The sequence below is a fragment of the Arachis ipaensis genome, chromosome B09 (assembly GCF_000816755.2).
Source record: "Arachis ipaensis cultivar K30076 chromosome B09, Araip1.1, whole genome shotgun sequence".
Taxonomy (NCBI): Eukaryota; Viridiplantae; Streptophyta; class Magnoliopsida; order Fabales; family Fabaceae; genus Arachis; species Arachis ipaensis.
Genome location: NC_029793.2, coordinates 141156490 through 141174554, shown reverse-complemented (window position 1 = coordinate 141174554; position 18065 = coordinate 141156490). Strand labels below are relative to the sequence as shown.

Genomic DNA, 18065 nt, shown 5'->3' with positions numbered 1-18065 from the left:
AGTCTAAATATAAATATATAATATAAGATTACTAAAATATCTATAATAACACTTAAAATATTAAAAATAATTAAATAAATTCGTATTATTCGAATAATTGCCAGTTCAATTTTTTTTATCGTGTAGTAGTTCGAATTGCTCTCACGTACATTTCATTCTATTTTTTTTCTTTTAAGAAAGGAATTAGCTTATCATTTTTTTTTACTAAAAATAGAGAGACTCGAATCCACCATCTTTAAGTAAGTATTAAAAATTTATGTTATTTGAACTATACCTACCACTTTTTTTTATACGCACAATATTTAGAGATTATATTATGGCGTATAACAAAAAGGCAGTTGATGGTGAAACTTGGAACCGATCAGCTACCAATTTAAGGTCTTGCTGACTTAGGACAGTGACAGTTAGTGTACCACTGCACCTACCACCGATCCAAAACTCGGCTCAACTTTCGGAAACAAAGAATGCTATTTATTTAGGCTCGTTTATTTCCTAGTACTACTATTCAATCTATGCTATTCCTATCTAATTTTGTAAGATACTATACTAAAAACAAAAAAGCTAATCATAGTATCATACCATGCTCTTTTTGCTTTGCTACTATGTAGAAATAGAAAGTACGTCTAATAAGTTAGAACAATGCTATATATCCTACTTTTATGTAATTATTTTTTTATTTCTAGTAATAAAACTTATTGATAAAAAAGAATGATCTTTTATAGTGCATTGAAAAAAATTTAATATCATTTCTCATTAACTTAAAAAAAAAAACGTTTAGAATGATATTGACAGATATAGCACTCCGAAATCTCAAATTTCATACATCTTTGAATACATATAATTTTATGAATGCACAGAGCAGATGAAATCCAATTTATTAATCAACAGGTAACATACTATATTTATTATTATTATTATTGTTGTTATATTAAATAGTATAATGTTAGATGGCGTTGGATTGTACAAATTAAACCTTTGCAGGCAATGAAATTGGGGCTATTCAAGTTGTGTAATGTGCAAAAACAGCAGAGCCAAGTAATTTGGGATTCTACTCATGCTTAGCTTAATTAATTATGAACACACTAGAATATGGCGAAACAATACACTATTACGTTGTGTAATAAACAGAGAAACAGAAAAAGCTAAGATTTATGATAGAGAGAGAGAGAGAGAAAGACGAACGGAGTAATCGAGTTATGAGGTTGGTGGATCGGAATGGTCTTGAGAGTTGAGGTCGCCGAACTTGTGTTTGAAGGATTCTTGGCGCTGCAGCCACATCATGTGTCCCTGGAGCCCAGCTGCCCACACTATTATCAACGACGCCAACCAGAATTTCTTATCCTTCACCACATTTCTCAGCTCCATCTCTTTCAACTTCAATAACCCTAACCTAGCCTTCTGCGCAATTGGGAATTGAAATCGGCACTCGACAGAATGGCTGAAACTATTCTTGTTGGACTCAGCCCATCAGATAATTGGGCCTTGCTTCCTACCTCATCAATCCAATTACCCCAGCCAATCCGGCTATTCTGTCAAGGTTTATTTGGACAAGTTTCTAAAAAACTAGGGTGATCACGGATCTGGTTTGGATTCATGGTAAAATTAGAATCAAACCGATTAAAATATAATCAGTTTGGTTTGGTTTGGTTTGGATTTGTGTTTTTTTGTATAAGTATTCGAATCAAACCAAATCGATTAAAAACGTATTGGTTCGGTTCGAGTAATTGGATATTCGATGATCTTGAAATTCATAAAAAAAAAATCAAATTTTTATCTTAAAAGTTTAACAAGTACAATAAACATGTAATATCAATAGAAATAATCCAAACATGTTAAATACTAAATACATTAAAAACTAAATTTATTAAAATCCAAACATATTAATAGTGAATAATCTTTGTCTAATGGAAAAGTCATATATATTTTTTTATTTTTTTATTTAATTAATATATGATCGGGTTCACGGGTTGGTTCGGATTTCGCACCCCAAAACTGATACCCGAACCAGTCATTAACAAAGCCCATCGGTTTGTTTTGGATTGGACCCAATTACCCGTTGGTTCCAGAACTAATTTAATTGGTTCGATTTGGATTCAGACGGGTAATCGGGTACCTGATACCTGTGCTCACCCAACAAAATATCTTTTGTTGAATTTTTTTTTAAAAATAATAAAAAATTTTGTTTTTAAAAGATATAAATGGTAGTTTTTTAAAAAAGATATATTTTCATTTTTACTACTAAAATTTTTTTTAAACGCATTAAAAAATAAAAAATATTTTTCTATCAACTTAATAAAATTAAAACAAGTGCATAATCATATTATGTAATACACAGAAATTAAAGCATGAAATGTTTTCCAATTAAAAAATTTTATTATTCTAGCAATATATCCAAATGTTTTTTTTTTCATATTTTAAATCATGTCCTTTTTTAAATGAAGTTTAAACGTTAAAGTATTAGATTTAAATTGTCGCGTCTGATTGATATCAGAACAAACAATATAGACTCTTCATTGACATCTTTTTTTTTTTTATTCTATATAATTTTACATGAATAAGTATTTTTAGATTGGTTTTTCATTTATGAAGGAATCAAGTGCAATGACTGGTTAACTACAATAGTGGGAGAAGTAAATATTTAATTATTTTCAAAATGTAAAATTCAATATAAAATAGGTACAAATAATGTGATCGTTAAATCTTCTCAACCTATCATCATATATAAATATTTTTTTCCTCACTAAAAATTAAGCACAGTGAAAAATACACTAAATTTCCTCTCTCCAATAATTGCATAACCTTTCTATTACCCAAAAATATACTAAATATAGATAACATTGTACCATATGAGAAATAATGAAAAGAAAAAAAGTAAGAAAATAGAATAATCTAAGACATAATTCACTAGCAAGCAACTAAAAGCAGAATTTACGTTCTTCTACTCACAATTGAGGCAACTAAAATTTGTTGGTGTCAAAGTTTATTGTGAACCAACATGAAGGGGAGAGTAAAAGGGTGTTTTATATAGCTATAAGTATATATTGTAATTTGTAACAACCACAGGAAAAATGATGTTTTCAATTTGGCATTTTTCTTGATAAGTAGGAAGAAAACTTGTCTCTGATTTTTGAAGCTGCAGAATTGTCGGCAGATTCACAAATTTGGTCTTTATATCCGGAATCATGCTGATGGCACAATGGCATGCCATGCAGTACTTCATCTTCCATATCAATAACAATGTTATGCAATATGCAGCAAACAAGAATAATTCTTGGTAACTTGTGCTTATCAGGCTTCCACATCACACCTTGGATTATCTTCCACATCTCCTTCAGCCTAGCCAATGCCCTTTTCGCTATCATTTGAGTTGCGACGACCCGTCTGTTAAACTCGACCTGAACATCCGACAGGCCTTTGCCTTTGTAAGGTGTAAGAAGCCATGGCACAAGGGGAAATCCTGTATCTCCAATTATGTATTCCCTTAGCATTGTTCCTTCGAGCATTTTCTTTTTTCCATTCAACCTCTTTCCTTCTTCAGCAAGTTTGAAGAAAGCAGAGCTTCGAAGCACGTGATCATCACTCAGACTACCAGGCCAACCGGTAACTATGTCGCGAAATCTCAAATTCGGATCCACAATGGCTTGCAAGATCATGCTACAGTTCTTCTCATGATCAACCCACACATTGGTCACCGAATCTGTGGCAGGCAAAGTCATCAGTATGTGTGTGGTGTCAACTGCGCCGCAACAATTGGAAAGGCCTCGTATGCTCTCAAATCGAGCCTTTATCTCTTCCATTTCGATTTCAGTTGATGGCCAACTAAGATGGTGTAGCCCTCTCTCTTCCATTGCTTCCACAAACCGCCAAGTTACCTGGGAAACAGTTGACTGGTTCAGCCCAAACGAGTCGCCAACGGCTTGCAATGACTCACCAGAACTAAGCCTCCTAAGAGCAATGGCTACTTGGTCATTCAAAGACAAATGTATGCCCTTTAAATCAGTGCAATTTGATGATCTAGCCAGCATATCTTCTTCCACAAGAGAACATATATAATTGAATGTCTTTCTTGAGATCTTGAAAACAGATTCAAATTTGTCTAAATCCTTAAATTGTGATAAAGGTCCTAAAATTAGAAAGGTTGAAGCATAAGCATAACAATCAGTTTTCGCAACTAAAATAATATTACATTAAATGACTAAGAAAGTTTAGCACTGTGCAGCAGCTTTTCAACACAAGCAGGAGATAGTCCACAAGCCAGAAGAAGCACTATCAGATTTGATTTTACTATATATAAACACAAGGATAACCAAATTGAAGCAAATTTTCATGTTCTTTATAAACAGACGGTTAACATCAGTTTCTCTAAAAGATAATAAGTGAGTCAGGGTTGAAACCATAAATATCAGAGTATATGTGCAAGCAAATAATAGCTCCTCAGTTTTCTGTGACAGAATTTTGCTTAAGAGGATCAGGATAGTAGTGAATGAAGGTGATAACCTGAAAAAGGGTTCATCTCTTTGCATTTAAGATATAACTCTTCTTCCAAAACATCTTGTGCTGTTAACCATATTCAGAAGTTTTTTTTTTTTTTTAATTAGTAATAGTGCATTTTAATCATAATGACATCATTCTACATTCCCATTTATCCCTTATAGGTAGAAGGATTTTGATTTTCTCCAAGGAGTTTAAAATATGAAAAGCATATTATCATATCCAACCAAGCAGCTTCTCTATAACCTATATACTTTTTTTTTTTAAATTATCTTCTATAATCAATTAAATAAGCTAGTAGTTTAAGTAAGTAGCTAGTATCTAGAATGTATGACTCTGGTCAAAAGCTGTTAAATTTAAGTATAACTTTGAAATCCCATAACCTGTATTGTATGCATAATTGGAGAAAAGAGACACCTAGCAAAATCACTGCGAACATGGCAAATAACTGCAAATTATTTATAACAACTAAGGAGAAGAAGAACAATAATGCTGATGGCAACTGGGATCCCACAAATGTAGTTCAAATTTCGGAGAAACAGAATCTGAAATAGTGGAAGTGATAACATAAAAAAATAGGAGCTTGTATTATTTAGTTATTGAAGAACAATACAAGAAAGGTTACATTTTATCGGCAATAGTAATAGTAGTAACATGTTTAGGATACGATATGAATAAGTAAAGTAAAGCTAAAATTAGCGTGATAGTATAGAATAATAATGAGAGAGTAGTAGTTTAAGAGAATTAAAGAAGATTGGTGGTTGAAAAAGAGGAAGAAGAGATAGATAGGGACCTGAAATTCTGCGGGAGAAGAGGTGCCACCAATCGGAGGGGCGTTGAAGTTGGGAGTGGAATGGGGCATCGTTGTTGTTGTTGTCAGCCTTCTTCCTCTTCTTGATTCCTCTTATGGAACCCATTATTCAAAACACAAAGCAGTTCCAACAGTAACAACCCAACAACAATAATGGAAAGAAAGGATAAGAGAATCAAACGGGTGTTACTGAGAAAAGACAAGTCAAGGAGAAGAAGAGGTCATTGATCAAGAAGGGAAAAAAAATCATCTGATGAATGAAGCTATGCAGAGGGTGAAAAGAAAGAATGAAAATAATACGTGAGCGACGCGGAATAATAATAATGTAATGGTGGTGAAGAAGGGAATCATAAATTCATAATCAAGAAAAATAGGGTGTTATTATTTAGTGCTCAATAAAAATAAAAATAAAAATAAAAACGTGGAAGGTAAGTCAAACCACTCCACATTATGGTTTAGGGACAAGAACAATTCAGCATTTCCTCTTTTCTGGTCTTACAATTAATCTTATTTACACCACTTTATTTATTCTTTCTTTTTTTTTTTTTTGTTTCAAAAAGTCTACTCCCAAAGGAGAAAATTTGTTTTCTGTGTTAACACTACAAATTTATATGTGTAATTGACTAATAATATAAAATTATTTTTATGACCAAGTATTGAATTTTAGTTTCTTTTCTAGACTCTATCAAGATAAGTTCTCCTAATATAAAATGATCGATTTTTAGTAGTTATAGTAAAGCTACGAATAGAATAGAAGCAGAATAAGAGGTTGAGATTGAACATGTGATTCGTGAATGTGAAGGTGGCCTTGTATAATATAAGGTTTTTGCTTTGGTGATGTAATAATTGAATAAACACACCTTAGAGGGCATCACATCAGAGACGGTTACGTTACATTTGTAATTGGGCATAACATAAGAGTATGAGTTGGGCCTTGAGAAGGTGTGTGAGTTGGGCCTTAATTGGCATAATCCATTGAAGAAGATCGACACCTGATGAAATGCATAAGTGCAGAAGCAGAAGCCTTCATCCTCCCGCTTGGTCGATCAATCTCCGTCTTCTGGTTTCTTATATCACCAGATCCAGATCCAGATCCAGAACAAGAAATTGAAATTGAAATTCCGTCATTATTATCACTCACCGCATCAAGTTGGTTCTTGTTGTCGGTCTGAGTGGAAGCATTAGCAGCATTGGTGCATGCGTTTGCCTTGTAAACCTTGACGGCGGTGGTGGATGAAGACGACGAGTCTGCATGATCGGCATCGGAGCTTAACGTGTCGTCAAAAGAGGTGAGACTGTGAGAAGGTTGAATGAGTAGCGTTCCTTTGAGAACATACTCATCGTGGCCGTTAGTCGGGTAAATGAAATCGTTCTCTGTCAAATCTTGCCACACAAATCCGTTTCTGTAACTCCTGCACATGTTAACTACAGTTACTTTGGATGCAATTTTGGTAGCTTTCTAGGAAGAAATTAAATAGTACCTTTTTGAGGACCAAGAATACATGTTGCGCATTCCTTCTCCACGGAGATAAGTCAATCTGTTTAGCACATCTGATGATCACGTCACAACTAATAATTATGAAATGCATGCGTTTTAATTTATCATGGTTAGCTAAATGATTTTGTTTAATTTGTTGTTAGTTAGTACCTTTGAGAGACAAGAGTGTAGAAGAAGAGAATGGAACCTCCATGAGATGTGGATGCTCCAGCTGGCCATTTCGGGAGAGATAGTATACTACTACTGCGGCTCTCATCCTTGCTTCGCCTTCAACCACCATTTCCATTCTTTCTAGCATCAGAAAGCAAGCACAGGGTAATGTAATGTAACGTATTATACTATTATTATTGATTTATAAGCCAATTCCTGCATTATGTATATATATTATGCCTTGATACTAAGTAACAAACATAGCAAATGTCCCTCTGAGTCCCAATCTTAGGTCACGGACGACCAAAGTGAAAGTGAGGACAAAATTCTCATTAGGTTGCTCATAGAAAGTCAAAATTATTCCCGTGAAACCTTCACAATTGCAATCAGGGAGGGAACCAATCAATTACCATATTCTGCGGAAACTAGTACTCACTATTGACCAACATACCTACCTTATATGTTTACTCTTTATTGAGATAACAAAATACATATCACAAGACACAGAGTATTAGATGATAATGATTAATCACAAACTAAAATTGTGTGTGTATCTCTGTGATTACTTTTTAATATTCTTGCTTGAAGACAGGGTGGCTGTTCTTTCACATTCCTCAACAAATCCCTCCCAACAACTACTACTTGACTACATCAACCGTGATTTTTTCTACATTTGGTCTCTCTCATTTTTATACTAAATACTAAATGCGATAGATAAGAAATGAAAAAAACAAAAATTTGTGTGAATATGTTAACTAGGGTGAATCAAGATATAGACTTAGTTTGGTAACATTTTTTGGAAATGTGCTTTTAAGCTTCACATTTTACGTTTGGTAAATTAAAAAGACTATTTATGATTGCAATTTTTTAAAAATATATTACTTAAAATTTAAAAATTTAATACAATCTTATACATTAATTAATTTTTAAATTTAACTTTTACAATTCTATCTATTATATTATTTTTAAATTTTAAAAATTATTTTACTAAATATAATTATTGTTGTTTAAACTTATTAAAAATTATTTTTAATTTAATTTATCAAATATATAAATAATTTTTGGAAAGCTGTATTTCAAAAGTTAATTTTTATAAATTTCTAAAAAATAAACATTTTATCAAACCGAAATTTAACTTGTACTTGAAGCTACGGTGTTTTTCCTCACACTCATGGCATGCCCTATCTAGTATTCTTCAACGGGGCACATAGATAAAGCAAAAAATTCATTTAAGCATTATTATTAAGTGAAAACTCATATATAATTATTTTTGATTAAAACCCCAAAGTGGTCCCTGAGATTGGGCGAGTTACCCATACTTGTCTCTGACTTTCAAAATTCACTAAAAGCATCCCTGACATTTTGCTCCGGGACCCATAGTTGCCCTTCAACCCTTTCCGACGCCAAGTCAGCAAACGGAGGGGTGATCTGGCACCACCAATGCCACGCTGGAGCCAGCAACGGCTAGCTGATGTGGCAAATCTGAATTTTGTACCCAATGTGGTCCCTGGTCCCAATAAAACCCTAAAACCTAAGAATCATTATTATAACTAGTATCTCTTCTTCTCTCCTTCGTAATATAATTCTGGACCACCATTGAAGCTCTGAAGCAATGTTTGGAGGTGAAGGGCAAGCCAGTGGGAGCTCGATACGGTCAACAAGCAATGGATACAGGGCGAAGACCCAAAATCGTAGTAGGGCTACGCGTGTACCAGAATGGTGTGGTTGCGGCTGCCGACCTGTGCTCCGGTGGTCTGGGACACATTCCAACCCAAATAAGCCCTTTTTTGGATGTCCAAATTATAATGTTAGCTGTAATTGTTGATTTTTCCTGATTTTTCATTCCTTCTCCAACTTCTAATTTGGTTATTGAAACATTCGTTGACTGCAGACAATTGGTAAAAGATGGTGTGGTTTGTTTGTTTGGGCAGATGCTGGGCAAGAGGCTGTCCCTGCAAAATCAGAAAGTCTTAACTATAATGAAGAGCAGAAGATGACAGAAGGTTGGAGGCTGGAAAATTAGAATCGGATGTTAGGAGTCAAAAGCTTATGATCAAATTATTGTTTGTGGTTGACTGGTTGGACATTAGTGTCATCATCATCAGCCGGAGCATCTTTACCAACATTGGCATCATCAGTGGCATTCGGATCAGGTTCAGCATTGGGGTCAGGTTTAGCAGCATTCTGACCATCTTCAACAACATTATTTTCAGCTCTAGTTGTATTCTTAGCAGCAGCTTTTGCTTGTGCAGCAGCAGCAGCTTTGGCTTTTGTAGCAGCATCTGCTAGTTTTTTCTTTTTACAACCCCTCTTTATGTGTCCTTTTTCCCCACAGTAGCTGCATGTGAATGGTGCAAGCTGCCTCTTTAGGTTTGTGTTGTCCTTGGTGGAAGTGGGTTTGGATTTCTTCGAGCCACCCTTAGCTTCATCTGTGCCTATCCGCCTTTTTTGTTGTAACTTACCTGGACCCCTCTTAATCTTTGGAGGTTGGGGCTTAAGAGATTCTGAAACCTCCCAGAAAGTCTGCCCAGGAATGGGATTAATATGATGCTGATATGTCTCCCTATATGAGTCCATAGTAACTAGTTTGTGGCAAAAATCCTCTGGATTCTTGTTCACCCTAGCTAGTGCAGCACATGCATGCACACAGGGTATTCCTACATCCGAAACAGGAATGAATCAATTTAGTACTTAGTGTTAGGTAGTAATATATGAATGAATGTTACATTGGACAAAATAAAATCCACCTGTCAGCATCCAAAATTGACATGTGCATAGGTGTTTTTCTAGATCAACAACATGGTTGGCTGGGTAACCGTGTACCTCAAATTTCTCATAACCAGTATCACCTGTCCATATTGGGTGCCAATGTTTTGACTCTTTTCTCACTTTTTCCAGACGACTGTGAATTACTGGCGGTAACTTACCCACATGATTAGCTAATTTTACCTTGTTCTTAGCTATTGTTCTCATGACAAACATTCTCACACCTTCAAGCAAAGTAATGATTGGCTTGGCCACAAACATCATTATCATAATCATCATCATCAGACGAAGAACTATCTTCGATCCTTGGCTCATACAAACTATCTTCGTCACTATCATATGAATCAGACCATAGTGCATCACCTCCCTCCTGTCCTGCTTGCAACACCGCCTTTCCCTTAGCAACACTCCTCGTACAAGGCCTAAAATTAGGGGTGGTTGTTGTCGTTTTCTTCTTCAAGGTGGATTTTAGTGTGGAGTTAGATGTTGCAGTTGGCACACTTTTGGGGAGAATTGGCTTGGTAGGAGGCTTCGACTTTGAAGTAGTAGGAGGCTTTGGCTTTTGATGTGTAGGAGGCTTTGGCTGTGGATTAGTAGGAGGCTTTGCAAATTGATTAGTAGGAGGCTTCGGCTGTGGATTAGTGGGAGGTTTTGGCTTTTGATAAGTAGCAGGCTTTGCCTGTGATTGATCATTTGGATTGGGAAGAGGCTTCTCCTGACTTGGAGGTTTTGGATTCGTGACAGATTCTGGCATAGTTAGAGGTGTTGGATTACTAGGAGGAGTCGGATTAATTTGAGGGTTCGGGATGTCAATGGTGTTGACAGGCGTTGCCTTGTCTTGGGGGGATTCACTGTTGGGATTCCTCACTTTGTCATTAGGAGTGACCATGGCACCTTCTTCTTTTGCATCCATGCCAGCCTTTTCCTCCTCATCTTGTAAATAATCTGGAGATGACACCCCATGTTCAAAATACACATCCACCAATCCATTATTCTTGTGAGCAAGGAAACACATCTCTCTAAGCTCATTGTCACTGTTTAGATTCCTTAATCCAGTTTCTAACGTCCTCCCGGGAACTAGCCACCAACAATGAAGGATCTTGTCATAGCCTAACTCCTTGTAATAATTCCTTATGAAGAAAATGTCCAAGGTATCCTCATCCAGATCACCTAGGCAGGTTAAGTTATCAGGGGTATATCTCAGTTTTCCTTCATCATCTTTCTCAAAGTTTCCTCCATGATGAAACATTATATCCAACAACACATCCATCTGCACCAACAAAGCAAAACCATTAAAACTCACACCATCATATTACACGACTTCAACATCGATTAAAATCCCTATACATTAATATCACAGTCACCACCATGCATTAACCCACTATTGAAAAAATCTCTGTTTTATTGCCAAAAAACAGAGCATATACACATCAAACCCTTTGCCCTAACAAAAATTCTTAAACACAATCCTTTAAGGTAATGCAGCCATGAAACTCTAGGACAACCCAACACAGTAACAAGACAATCATACACCTTCATCATAATTTGATTCATGAAATAAATTCAAAAATTATTTCAACCAACACATACCTTCAACAACGCAGAAGACAGAGAAACCACTTGACTAAGGAACACCAAACTCTTCAAATGACGTGTGACAATAGAGGAGATGGGGAAGACGAAGCTAGGTCGCTGCCATTGATGGGAGAATGACGAAGACTGAGCGTGGAGGAGAGGAGAAGAAGTGTGAGAGTGTTCAAACAAATATGGGACTGAAGGCAAACCGTTTTCAAGGGATGGAGCTTATGAACGACGTCGTTTACTTCTTCATTGGGCGCCAAATCGATACTGCGTCGTTTCGCTTGGCTCCAGCGTGGCATTGGTGGTGCCAGATCACCCCTCCGTTTGCTGACTTGGCGCCGGAAAGGGTTGAAGGGCAACTATGGGTCCCGGAGCAAAATGTCAGGGATGCTTTTAGTGAATTTTGAAAGTCAGGGACAAGTATGGGTAACTCGCCCAATCTCAGGGACCACTTTGGGGTTTTAGTCATTATTTTTATGTGAAATTAATAATTAAAAATTATTAAATTATAATTTAGTTAAACCTATCAAATTATTTAACAGATTTTGCTTTATTATTATTGTGGAAAAATATAAAAGCGAAGCATGTAGCTTAAGGAATTTAGTACCAAGCTCTCTTATTGAAGCATTTGTCGTTATCAGAGATTTGTTAAGACATCAGTAATCTGCAACCGTAATGATGGTAGAGAAAATTTATTGTTCCTATTTCATGAACCTATCAAAAGTAAAGAAAATGGCAGTGTCTAATTTAAGAAAGAAAGTAGAAACACTGAAGGGTGATATCAAATTTTGCTTTAATAAGCTTCCAAACACAAGCACTTAAGAAAAGCATCATGAAAGGTAATACCAACATATAATATCAGGAAATTGTACATTGATATAATAATTAAGTTTCGTCTATCTTCTTGATATCCAATCATGACGGGAAGGAAAAAAAAATGGCAGGGGTGCTATAAGGAGGAATCCATGAAAAAAACAGTATTGGGATTTGGGTCCAAGGCACAACCATGAAACGAACATACTGTAAATCTGTGATGATGCTTTGGCGTCCCAGCAGTTGCCATGACTGTTATTGTGAGGATTTTCTTTTCAAGTTAAGAAATTACTCATGACTTGTAACCGAATACCACCAAGTTAAGGTATAACAAAAACAAAGACTTACATAAATGCCTGATTCTTAAGAAAATCACATACCACTATTATTACTACTCTACTACTATCTGCTACCACATCAAAGGACATTCTTCACTAATGATTTCGGAACTTCTTTGCTATTTTTCACATTCTTTTGGCTGTTCATATGAAAGACAAAGAGCTTTCTCATTTTAGAGGGAAAAAATTGATGCCCAATGGAGGAAACTGCTAACTTGTTTAATTATAGAGCTGCCCTATATTTCTTTTAGATTAAAAATAAAAAAATTATAAAGAACAACAAAAGCAACCAAACTGTTCACTAGAAGAAACAAGTAAAGAAGAACTACATGTCGGGTTTACAGCATCCTTCAGGTTGAAGCTGGATCCGTAGTTTGTTTCTTTGGGCAGTCTGATGAAAGATGTCCTTTTTCGCCACACTCATAGCATGTCCTCCTCTTTATCTTGCCACTTACAGCGGAAACAGTGGAAGTTGATTTCTTGCCATCAACCCCATTACTTGTAGTTGTAGTTGTAGTCACAGCGGTTGTATGCGTTGTTGGTTTCTTCTTCAAAGGAACTGCGCAACTTATCCTGACAGGTCTCCCGGACAAAAACTTTTGGTCCATTGTAAGAGCTGTTTTTAGTGACTGACTATCACTGAAATCCACATGCGCATACCCTCGAAATTCTCCAGTATCCTTGTCCATACCAAATCGCAGCGAAGCTATGTTGCAATTCGAGAAGAATTTTCTGAGTTCTTCCTCGGTTATATCCCATGACAAATTCCCAACATATGTTCTATTGTATCCTTCCATGATCTTTGGAGCAAAATCTGATATTTTATTGACTCGAGTTGCTTTGTATGGCTGGATTTTAAGAAAGAGTCCTCCCCTGTTATACAAGAAAAGTCTTATGAGCATTACATGAGAAGGGCAAGAGTGGTAAAATCATCCTTCTAGAAGAGAAAAACTGGCAGTTACTAACATGTCAGCTCCATCAAGAGCCAATGCACGTTTTGCTGCTGCTTCTGTCTGCAAGAATAACAGCATAGAAATCATAGCAAGTTATGATCAACTCTTGAAATTGTTTGTTAGTTAAGTGACTATAAACTTTTAAATGACAAATCTACAGATTGAATGAGAACTAATATGCACTCCTACTTTAGCTTTCTGATAAAATGGATGCCATAGGCATCTTAAAATCAGTAAAGTGCCGTTGCAATTAACCTTACTATACAAGGAAGCTCAAACGAAAATCCGTTGATTAAACTTGAAACACAATGAAATGGAGAGTGCTTAAGTGATTAGTACTGACCTTAAAACTAATAATGGCAATCCCTCTAAACTTGCCACTCTCAGGAAAACACATGCAATCAACTTCAGTTATGGTGCCACAGCTCTCAAAATAACTTCGAATATCATCCTCGGTTGAGTAATAGGGAATTCCCCCCACATAAACCTTTGTAGGATCATCACAACCATCTTGACTGAAAATATCACCCAACAGATAAAGAGTCAACAATAAATAAATAAAAGAAAAAAAAGGGCAAAATTGTTTCAGCGTATAATCACACTCCTACAACAATATTACTGAAAACAAATCCAACCATTGCATTGTTATCAGCTAGCCTTCTACAATAAAAGTATTAAAAGCTATATTACCTGCTATTAGCATTAGTATTATTACTACTCTCATTCAACACTGTAGCTTGTGGCACTTCCCCTTCATGATTGGAATTGTTTTGCTCCACCGTTTTGGTCTTCTTTTTCTTCTTCTGCTGCTTCTGCTTCTTCTTCTTCTTCTTGTTCGTCGATTTCTCAGCATCATTGGGAGCTTCAGTTGCAACATCAGCATCATCCTTTACCTTCCTCTTCTTATTCTTCTTCTTACTGCCCAAACCCTCTGAGCCATTTTCCTTGTTGCTTCCTTCAACTTCATGGGCAGCTTTTGGAGAAGCCTCAGCTGGAGGGTGTTCCAAAGATCGAAGCTTTCGGCGTTTCTCTCTCTTGGATAATACGGGCTTGTGGGCAGAAGAGTCAAGAAGAGTTTTGAGAGAATGAGAAGAAGGAGAAGAAGAAGAAGGGGCATCAACACCAACTACATCAGAGTTGCTTTGCTGTTTGGCCAATGCAGCTCTAAGCTTCTGCTTCAGCTTCTTGTTTGATAGAACCATCTTCTCTTCTCTTCTCTTCTCTCAGATGAAAAGCTTCAACCTTTGCAACGCTCACGCCGCGAAACAAAGGGTTTCTTCTCTTCTCTTTCCAGGTTTTCTCCCTTGTTTTGGGGAAGACGATGTTTAATTTAACCCAAACGACGCCGTATAATTTTGGGCTTCATGTTTTTTCTTATTTGGTTTGGGTTTTATTTGTAAACAAAAATTGCTAAGGACGAGGAGATGCTTAATTTGGGCCGTTGAAAATTAAGCGAAAAAGAGACACCCAATATGATAAAGAGCACATCTTGTAACCCTATGGAAATGTTCCGTCCAAAAAAAGAAAACCATGGAAATGTTGGAAACCTTATGAAATTTTAATTTTATGTATTATCTCAGATATGAAATTTGGTATCTCAGCTACCTTATTATGAGATTCACTAGTAGGTAGTTAAGGATACCCATGGAAGTTGATTTATTAATTTTTTTTTGGTGACATAATTTATTAATTTTACGCAAAGGCACATATCCATTGCGTGTAAAAAGTAATCTAGTACTGGTCAATATTTTTGTCTAGACTTTTCTTTTTGGTCTTGGGCTCAGCCCTTTTTAACTCTCTATCCCATTTTATCATAGATCAAATAAATTTCTTCATGAGTTAACCGACAAAAAAAATTCTTCAGCCAAAAAAATAAATAAATAAATAAATAAAATAAAATAAAATAAATTTCTTTAGACAATTACTTATTTTCGTCACATCATCTTTTAAGAATTTACCTGTTTATTACTGTTTTTTTTAGCCAGTGGTAGACATGTAAGATCAGGAAGTCGGCTTTACAAAAAGTAATTTGGCTTTGTTCAAAAGAACAGCTATGCATGTTATCACATTACTACAAATATAGTGAATGGCAATAGGAGAAACAAAACACTGGAACAGACAATTCAATGAGTGAAAACTGAAAAGCATTGTTGTCTCAAGCATTAACTTCCTTTCAGGAAAAAACATCATGTACAGGGATATGGTGGTGCCACCTACAAGCTGTTTAATTGTACGGCTCAAAACTGCAGCCTTATCACATGTATTCAATTCAATTCTACAAAAACCATGGACCATCTCAACCTTAGAAACTTGACTTGTCTATATCATCCTTACTCTATGTGAGTCCCATCTGATGCCTCTATCTTTGGAACCTTTCCACTCATGGCTACTAGTCCAACTAATCTTTTTGCTACTGATATTTCCTCCACTCTATTTGTAAATCCCATTAACCTTATCAGCTTTAGATGTTGCAGTTCCTTGTACTTAGTTGCTTGCTTAAAGCATGAGAACTTTGTTCTTGAACCCCAATATGAATAGCTCTTAGGATCAATCTGTATTCAAAACAGTTATGAGAGATACTACCAAAAAAAAATTAAGGCAATAATATTAAGAAATGATTCATTAATTAGTCAATTAATTAACATACCTTAAAAGAAAGTTGCTCCAAGGCAGGGCATAATTTCAAGAAGGAGACTAAGGCATTGATGCTGTTTTCATCCTTATGACTTCCAATCCAACACAACTCCTTTAATTTGTAGAATATGAAGTTACAACTTGAAGGAGAAATTGATGGCCATATCAGTGCCTACAACAAAACCATCTTGGACATTGAGTTGTTGGTTTTATTTGATTAACATCGCCTTACGTGTGGTCAGAAGAATGATTTTATAATATAAGATTCTCAGGAATTTGAATACTTTCAGGAACCATATGCCTGATTCTATATAATAGATGCAACTATTTTTATTCGATATAATAATAAGCACTGTTCAAACAAACACTAAATGCATAAAACAAGATGTGATAAGAAGTTAAAGAAAATACCTCAAAAGTCCATTGACATAGAGTAAGAACTTCGGAATTCTTTATGGTTAATAGCGATTCATCGAAATCTTCTGACCTGAAGTCACTGCTAATTGGACCTAGCCTGAAATCAAGCTTGGCATGAGTCAAGTTGAAGTGTGATTCTGGCCAAATCCGAGGAAGAAGACCGCGGTATCTGAAAGATTTAAGCTTAGAAGTTCTTAGATGGAGATACTTGAGGTGCAGGCAATCTAAGATGCTCAACTTGTGAAGCTTGGATTCAGACTCAATCAACAAAGACTTCAATCCACTGCAATCACTGATTACCAAGTTCTCAAGGTGCTCCAAATTCGAAACAATAGAAGAAACTACCACACTTGTCAAATCCCTCACTGATTTCAAATGAAGTGTTTTCACCAAGAAAGTGGATGATGATGGTGATGATGGAACATGTTTTTGTGGCATTATAAGCTGAAGATCGTAGCGCGCTTCGAGTTCTTTGTGATTAATATCATCAGAAACAGAGAAATCAAGAAGGAGTTTACTGTTGGTTGCAATAGTTGCCAACATAACACTATCTTCTTCTTGTTCTTGATGATGAACATAGTGAAAGTGTAGCTTCCTCGGATGCTTCAATGGATCATGCTCCTCAAAATTGGCCAGGAATTTGGCAAGGACGGCAGTAATATCATGTAAGGATCCATGTGCAAGAAGAACTTGGTTCCAGAGTTGTCTCCATCTTTTGGAAATGAGACTGGTTTCAAGTGCAGATTCTTTTGGCAGAAATGAAACTATGCTGCCTAGAATTTCATCTGGAAAAGTGCTGAACATACCCTCTATACTAGTAGTAGTAGTAGTAACTTCCATGGATGGAATCTATTGATTTAAGATCACAACAAACTCTTTTGTGGATATTAATAATGAACCGGTTATGCGGCTATGCCTAGGTACTACTTGTTTTTAAATATCTGTTGGTATTGGATTTTGTTGAATTCAACTTTTTGGACCAAGTCTATGTATGCCTTTTCAAGTTATTTCTAAATTCAATATATTTAACAATTTAATGAGGCTGAATTATTTTGTTTCAAATATCAACTTTTCAACATTTTTTACATTGAGTTACTTCAACTTGATGTTTGAGACTTTGAAAATAATACTTGTTATTCCGCCATTTGTTTTTTTTTTTTTTTTTATGTTTATATTTCTTGGATGGATTAACATATATTTCTATATTCTTTTAATAGCCTGGGTTCCATAACTAGGGATAGCAGCCCCTGTTTTTCCAATTAACAATCCAAGTCACTTGAAAGTGAGATTAAGTGTATTTTATTTTTCTCTTGTGCGACCCAAGAAGGTTTTAAAACTCTTGCTCTTTGACGTAAGTTAAGAGTTAAGATTGTGTGTTTCCAATTAATTAATATATTCATTATATTGTCACTGCCTTTGAAAACGTGTTCATGAAGCAATACGATTTTAATTTAATCAAATAATGCCACATTTGGTCTTGAATTGAGTTGAGCCGAATTCAAGTATAAGTTAAATTGAGTTCGATTTATGATCTGACTCATTAATAACCGAGTCTAATTATTAAAGTCACAAGCTAACTTAAAAAAAACTTATATAAAAATATATTGTACTTT

At 35.5% G+C, this 18065-nt stretch overlaps 6 protein-coding genes and 1 long non-coding RNA gene across 9 annotated transcripts; 1 reads left to right on the top strand and 6 right to left on the bottom strand.

The window, feature by feature from the left end:
- On the bottom strand, window positions 884-1472 carry LOC107616832. Its single transcript, XM_016318748.2, has one exon. It carries the CDS (start codon window positions 1363-1365, stop codon window positions 1195-1197), a length of 171 nt encoding a protein of 56 aa, XP_016174234.1. The 5' UTR covers window positions 1366-1472; the 3' UTR covers window positions 884-1194.
- LOC107617595 (protein ALP1-like) lies at window positions 2778-6292 on the bottom strand. 3 transcript variants are annotated; one of them, XM_016319393.2, is made up of 3 exons: window positions 6163-6292; window positions 5285-5491; window positions 2778-4123 (listed from the first exon to the last, which is right to left on the bottom strand). In XM_016319393.2, the coding sequence occupies exons 2-3, from the start codon at window positions 5406-5408 to the stop codon at window positions 3078-3080; spliced, it is 1170 nt and encodes a 389-aa protein (XP_016174879.1). In that variant the 5' UTR covers window positions 5409-5491; window positions 6163-6292; the 3' UTR covers window positions 2778-3077. The 3 variants fall into 3 exon arrangements, with proteins under 3 accessions (XP_016174879.1, XP_020966576.1, XP_020966577.1); XM_021110917.1 differs by lacking the exon at window positions 6163-6292 and adding an exon at window positions 4875-5036 and having other exon boundaries at window positions 5285-5393; XM_021110918.1 differs by lacking the exon at window positions 5285-5491.
- LOC107617596 lies at window positions 5816-7143 on the bottom strand. Its single transcript, XM_016319394.2, has 3 exons — window positions 6951-7143; window positions 6784-6853; window positions 5816-6714 (listed from the first exon to the last, which is right to left on the bottom strand). The coding sequence occupies exons 1-3, from the start codon at window positions 7096-7098 to the stop codon at window positions 6261-6263; spliced, it is 672 nt and encodes a 223-aa protein (XP_016174880.1). The 5' UTR covers window positions 7099-7143; the 3' UTR covers window positions 5816-6260.
- LOC110266383 lies at window positions 6336-9018 on the top strand. Its single transcript, XR_002353705.1, has 3 exons — window positions 6336-6591; window positions 6944-7115; window positions 8842-9018. It is a non-coding gene; the product is annotated as an uncharacterized LOC110266383 (long non-coding RNA).
- LOC107616227 (circumsporozoite protein-like) lies at window positions 9943-11755 on the bottom strand. The gene has a single exon (XM_016318213.2). It carries the CDS (start codon window positions 10984-10986, stop codon window positions 9943-9945), a length of 1044 nt encoding a protein of 347 aa, XP_016173699.1. The 5' UTR covers window positions 10987-11755.
- LOC107617593 (protein gar2) lies at window positions 12465-14713 on the bottom strand. Its single transcript, XM_016319391.2, has 4 exons — window positions 14092-14713; window positions 13745-13916; window positions 13415-13461; window positions 12465-13321 (listed from the first exon to the last, which is right to left on the bottom strand). Exons 1-4 carry the CDS (start codon window positions 14601-14603, stop codon window positions 12799-12801), a joined length of 1254 nt encoding a protein of 417 aa, XP_016174877.1. The 5' UTR covers window positions 14604-14713; the 3' UTR covers window positions 12465-12798.
- Window positions 15497-17443, bottom strand: LOC107617594 (F-box protein At2g39490). Its single transcript, XM_016319392.2, has 3 exons — window positions 16447-17443; window positions 16049-16207; window positions 15497-15953 (listed from the first exon to the last, which is right to left on the bottom strand). Exons 1-3 carry the CDS (start codon window positions 17290-17292, stop codon window positions 15732-15734), a joined length of 1227 nt encoding a protein of 408 aa, XP_016174878.1. The 5' UTR covers window positions 17293-17443; the 3' UTR covers window positions 15497-15731.

Bases quoted from the DNA above. Each gene is read 5' to 3' on its own strand.
- LOC107616832 (XM_016318748.2), bottom strand. From the start codon at position 1,365: ATGGAGCTGAGAAATGTGGTGAAGGATAAGAAATTCTGGTTGGCGTCG.
- LOC107617595 (XM_016319393.2), bottom strand. From the start codon at position 5,408: ATGGGTTCCATAAGAGGAATCAAGAAGAGGAAGAAGGCTGACAACAAC. The intron at 4,124-5,284 runs GTCCCTATCTAT...TTCTAATTTTAG, and splicing joins CTTCTCCCGCAGAATTTCAG to GACCTTTATCACAATTTAAG.
- LOC107617593 (XM_016319391.2), bottom strand. From the start codon at position 14,603: ATGGTTCTATCAAACAAGAAGCTGAAGCAGAAGCTTAGAGCTGCATTG. The intron at 13,917-14,091 runs GTAATATAGCTT...TGATATTTTCAG, and splicing joins AATACTAATGCTAATAGCAG to TCAAGATGGTTGTGATGATC. The intron at 13,462-13,744 runs GTCAGTACTAAT...TTATTCTTGCAG, and splicing joins TTGCCATTATTAGTTTTAAG to ACAGAAGCAGCAGCAAAACG.
- LOC107617594 (XM_016319392.2), bottom strand. From the start codon at position 17,292: ATGGAAGTTACTACTACTACTACTAGTATAGAGGGTATGTTCAGCACT. The intron at 16,208-16,446 runs GTATTTTCTTTA...GTTTTGTTGTAG, and splicing joins TATGTCAATGGACTTTTGAG to GCACTGATATGGCCATCAAT. The intron at 15,954-16,048 runs GTATGTTAATTA...TTTTGAATACAG, and splicing joins TGGAGCAACTTTCTTTTAAG to ATTGATCCTAAGAGCTATTC.
- LOC107616227 (XM_016318213.2), bottom strand. From the start codon at position 10,986: ATGGATGTGTTGTTGGATATAATGTTTCATCATGGAGGAAACTTTGAG.
- LOC107617596 (XM_016319394.2), bottom strand. From the start codon at position 7,098: ATGCTAGAAAGAATGGAAATGGTGGTTGAAGGCGAAGCAAGGATGAGA. The intron at 6,854-6,950 runs GTACTAACTAAC...CGTGATCATCAG, and splicing joins TACACTCTTGTCTCTCAAAG to ATGTGCTAAACAGATTGACT. The intron at 6,715-6,783 runs GTACTATTTAAT...TAACATGTGCAG, and splicing joins TATTCTTGGTCCTCAAAAAG to GAGTTACAGAAACGGATTTG.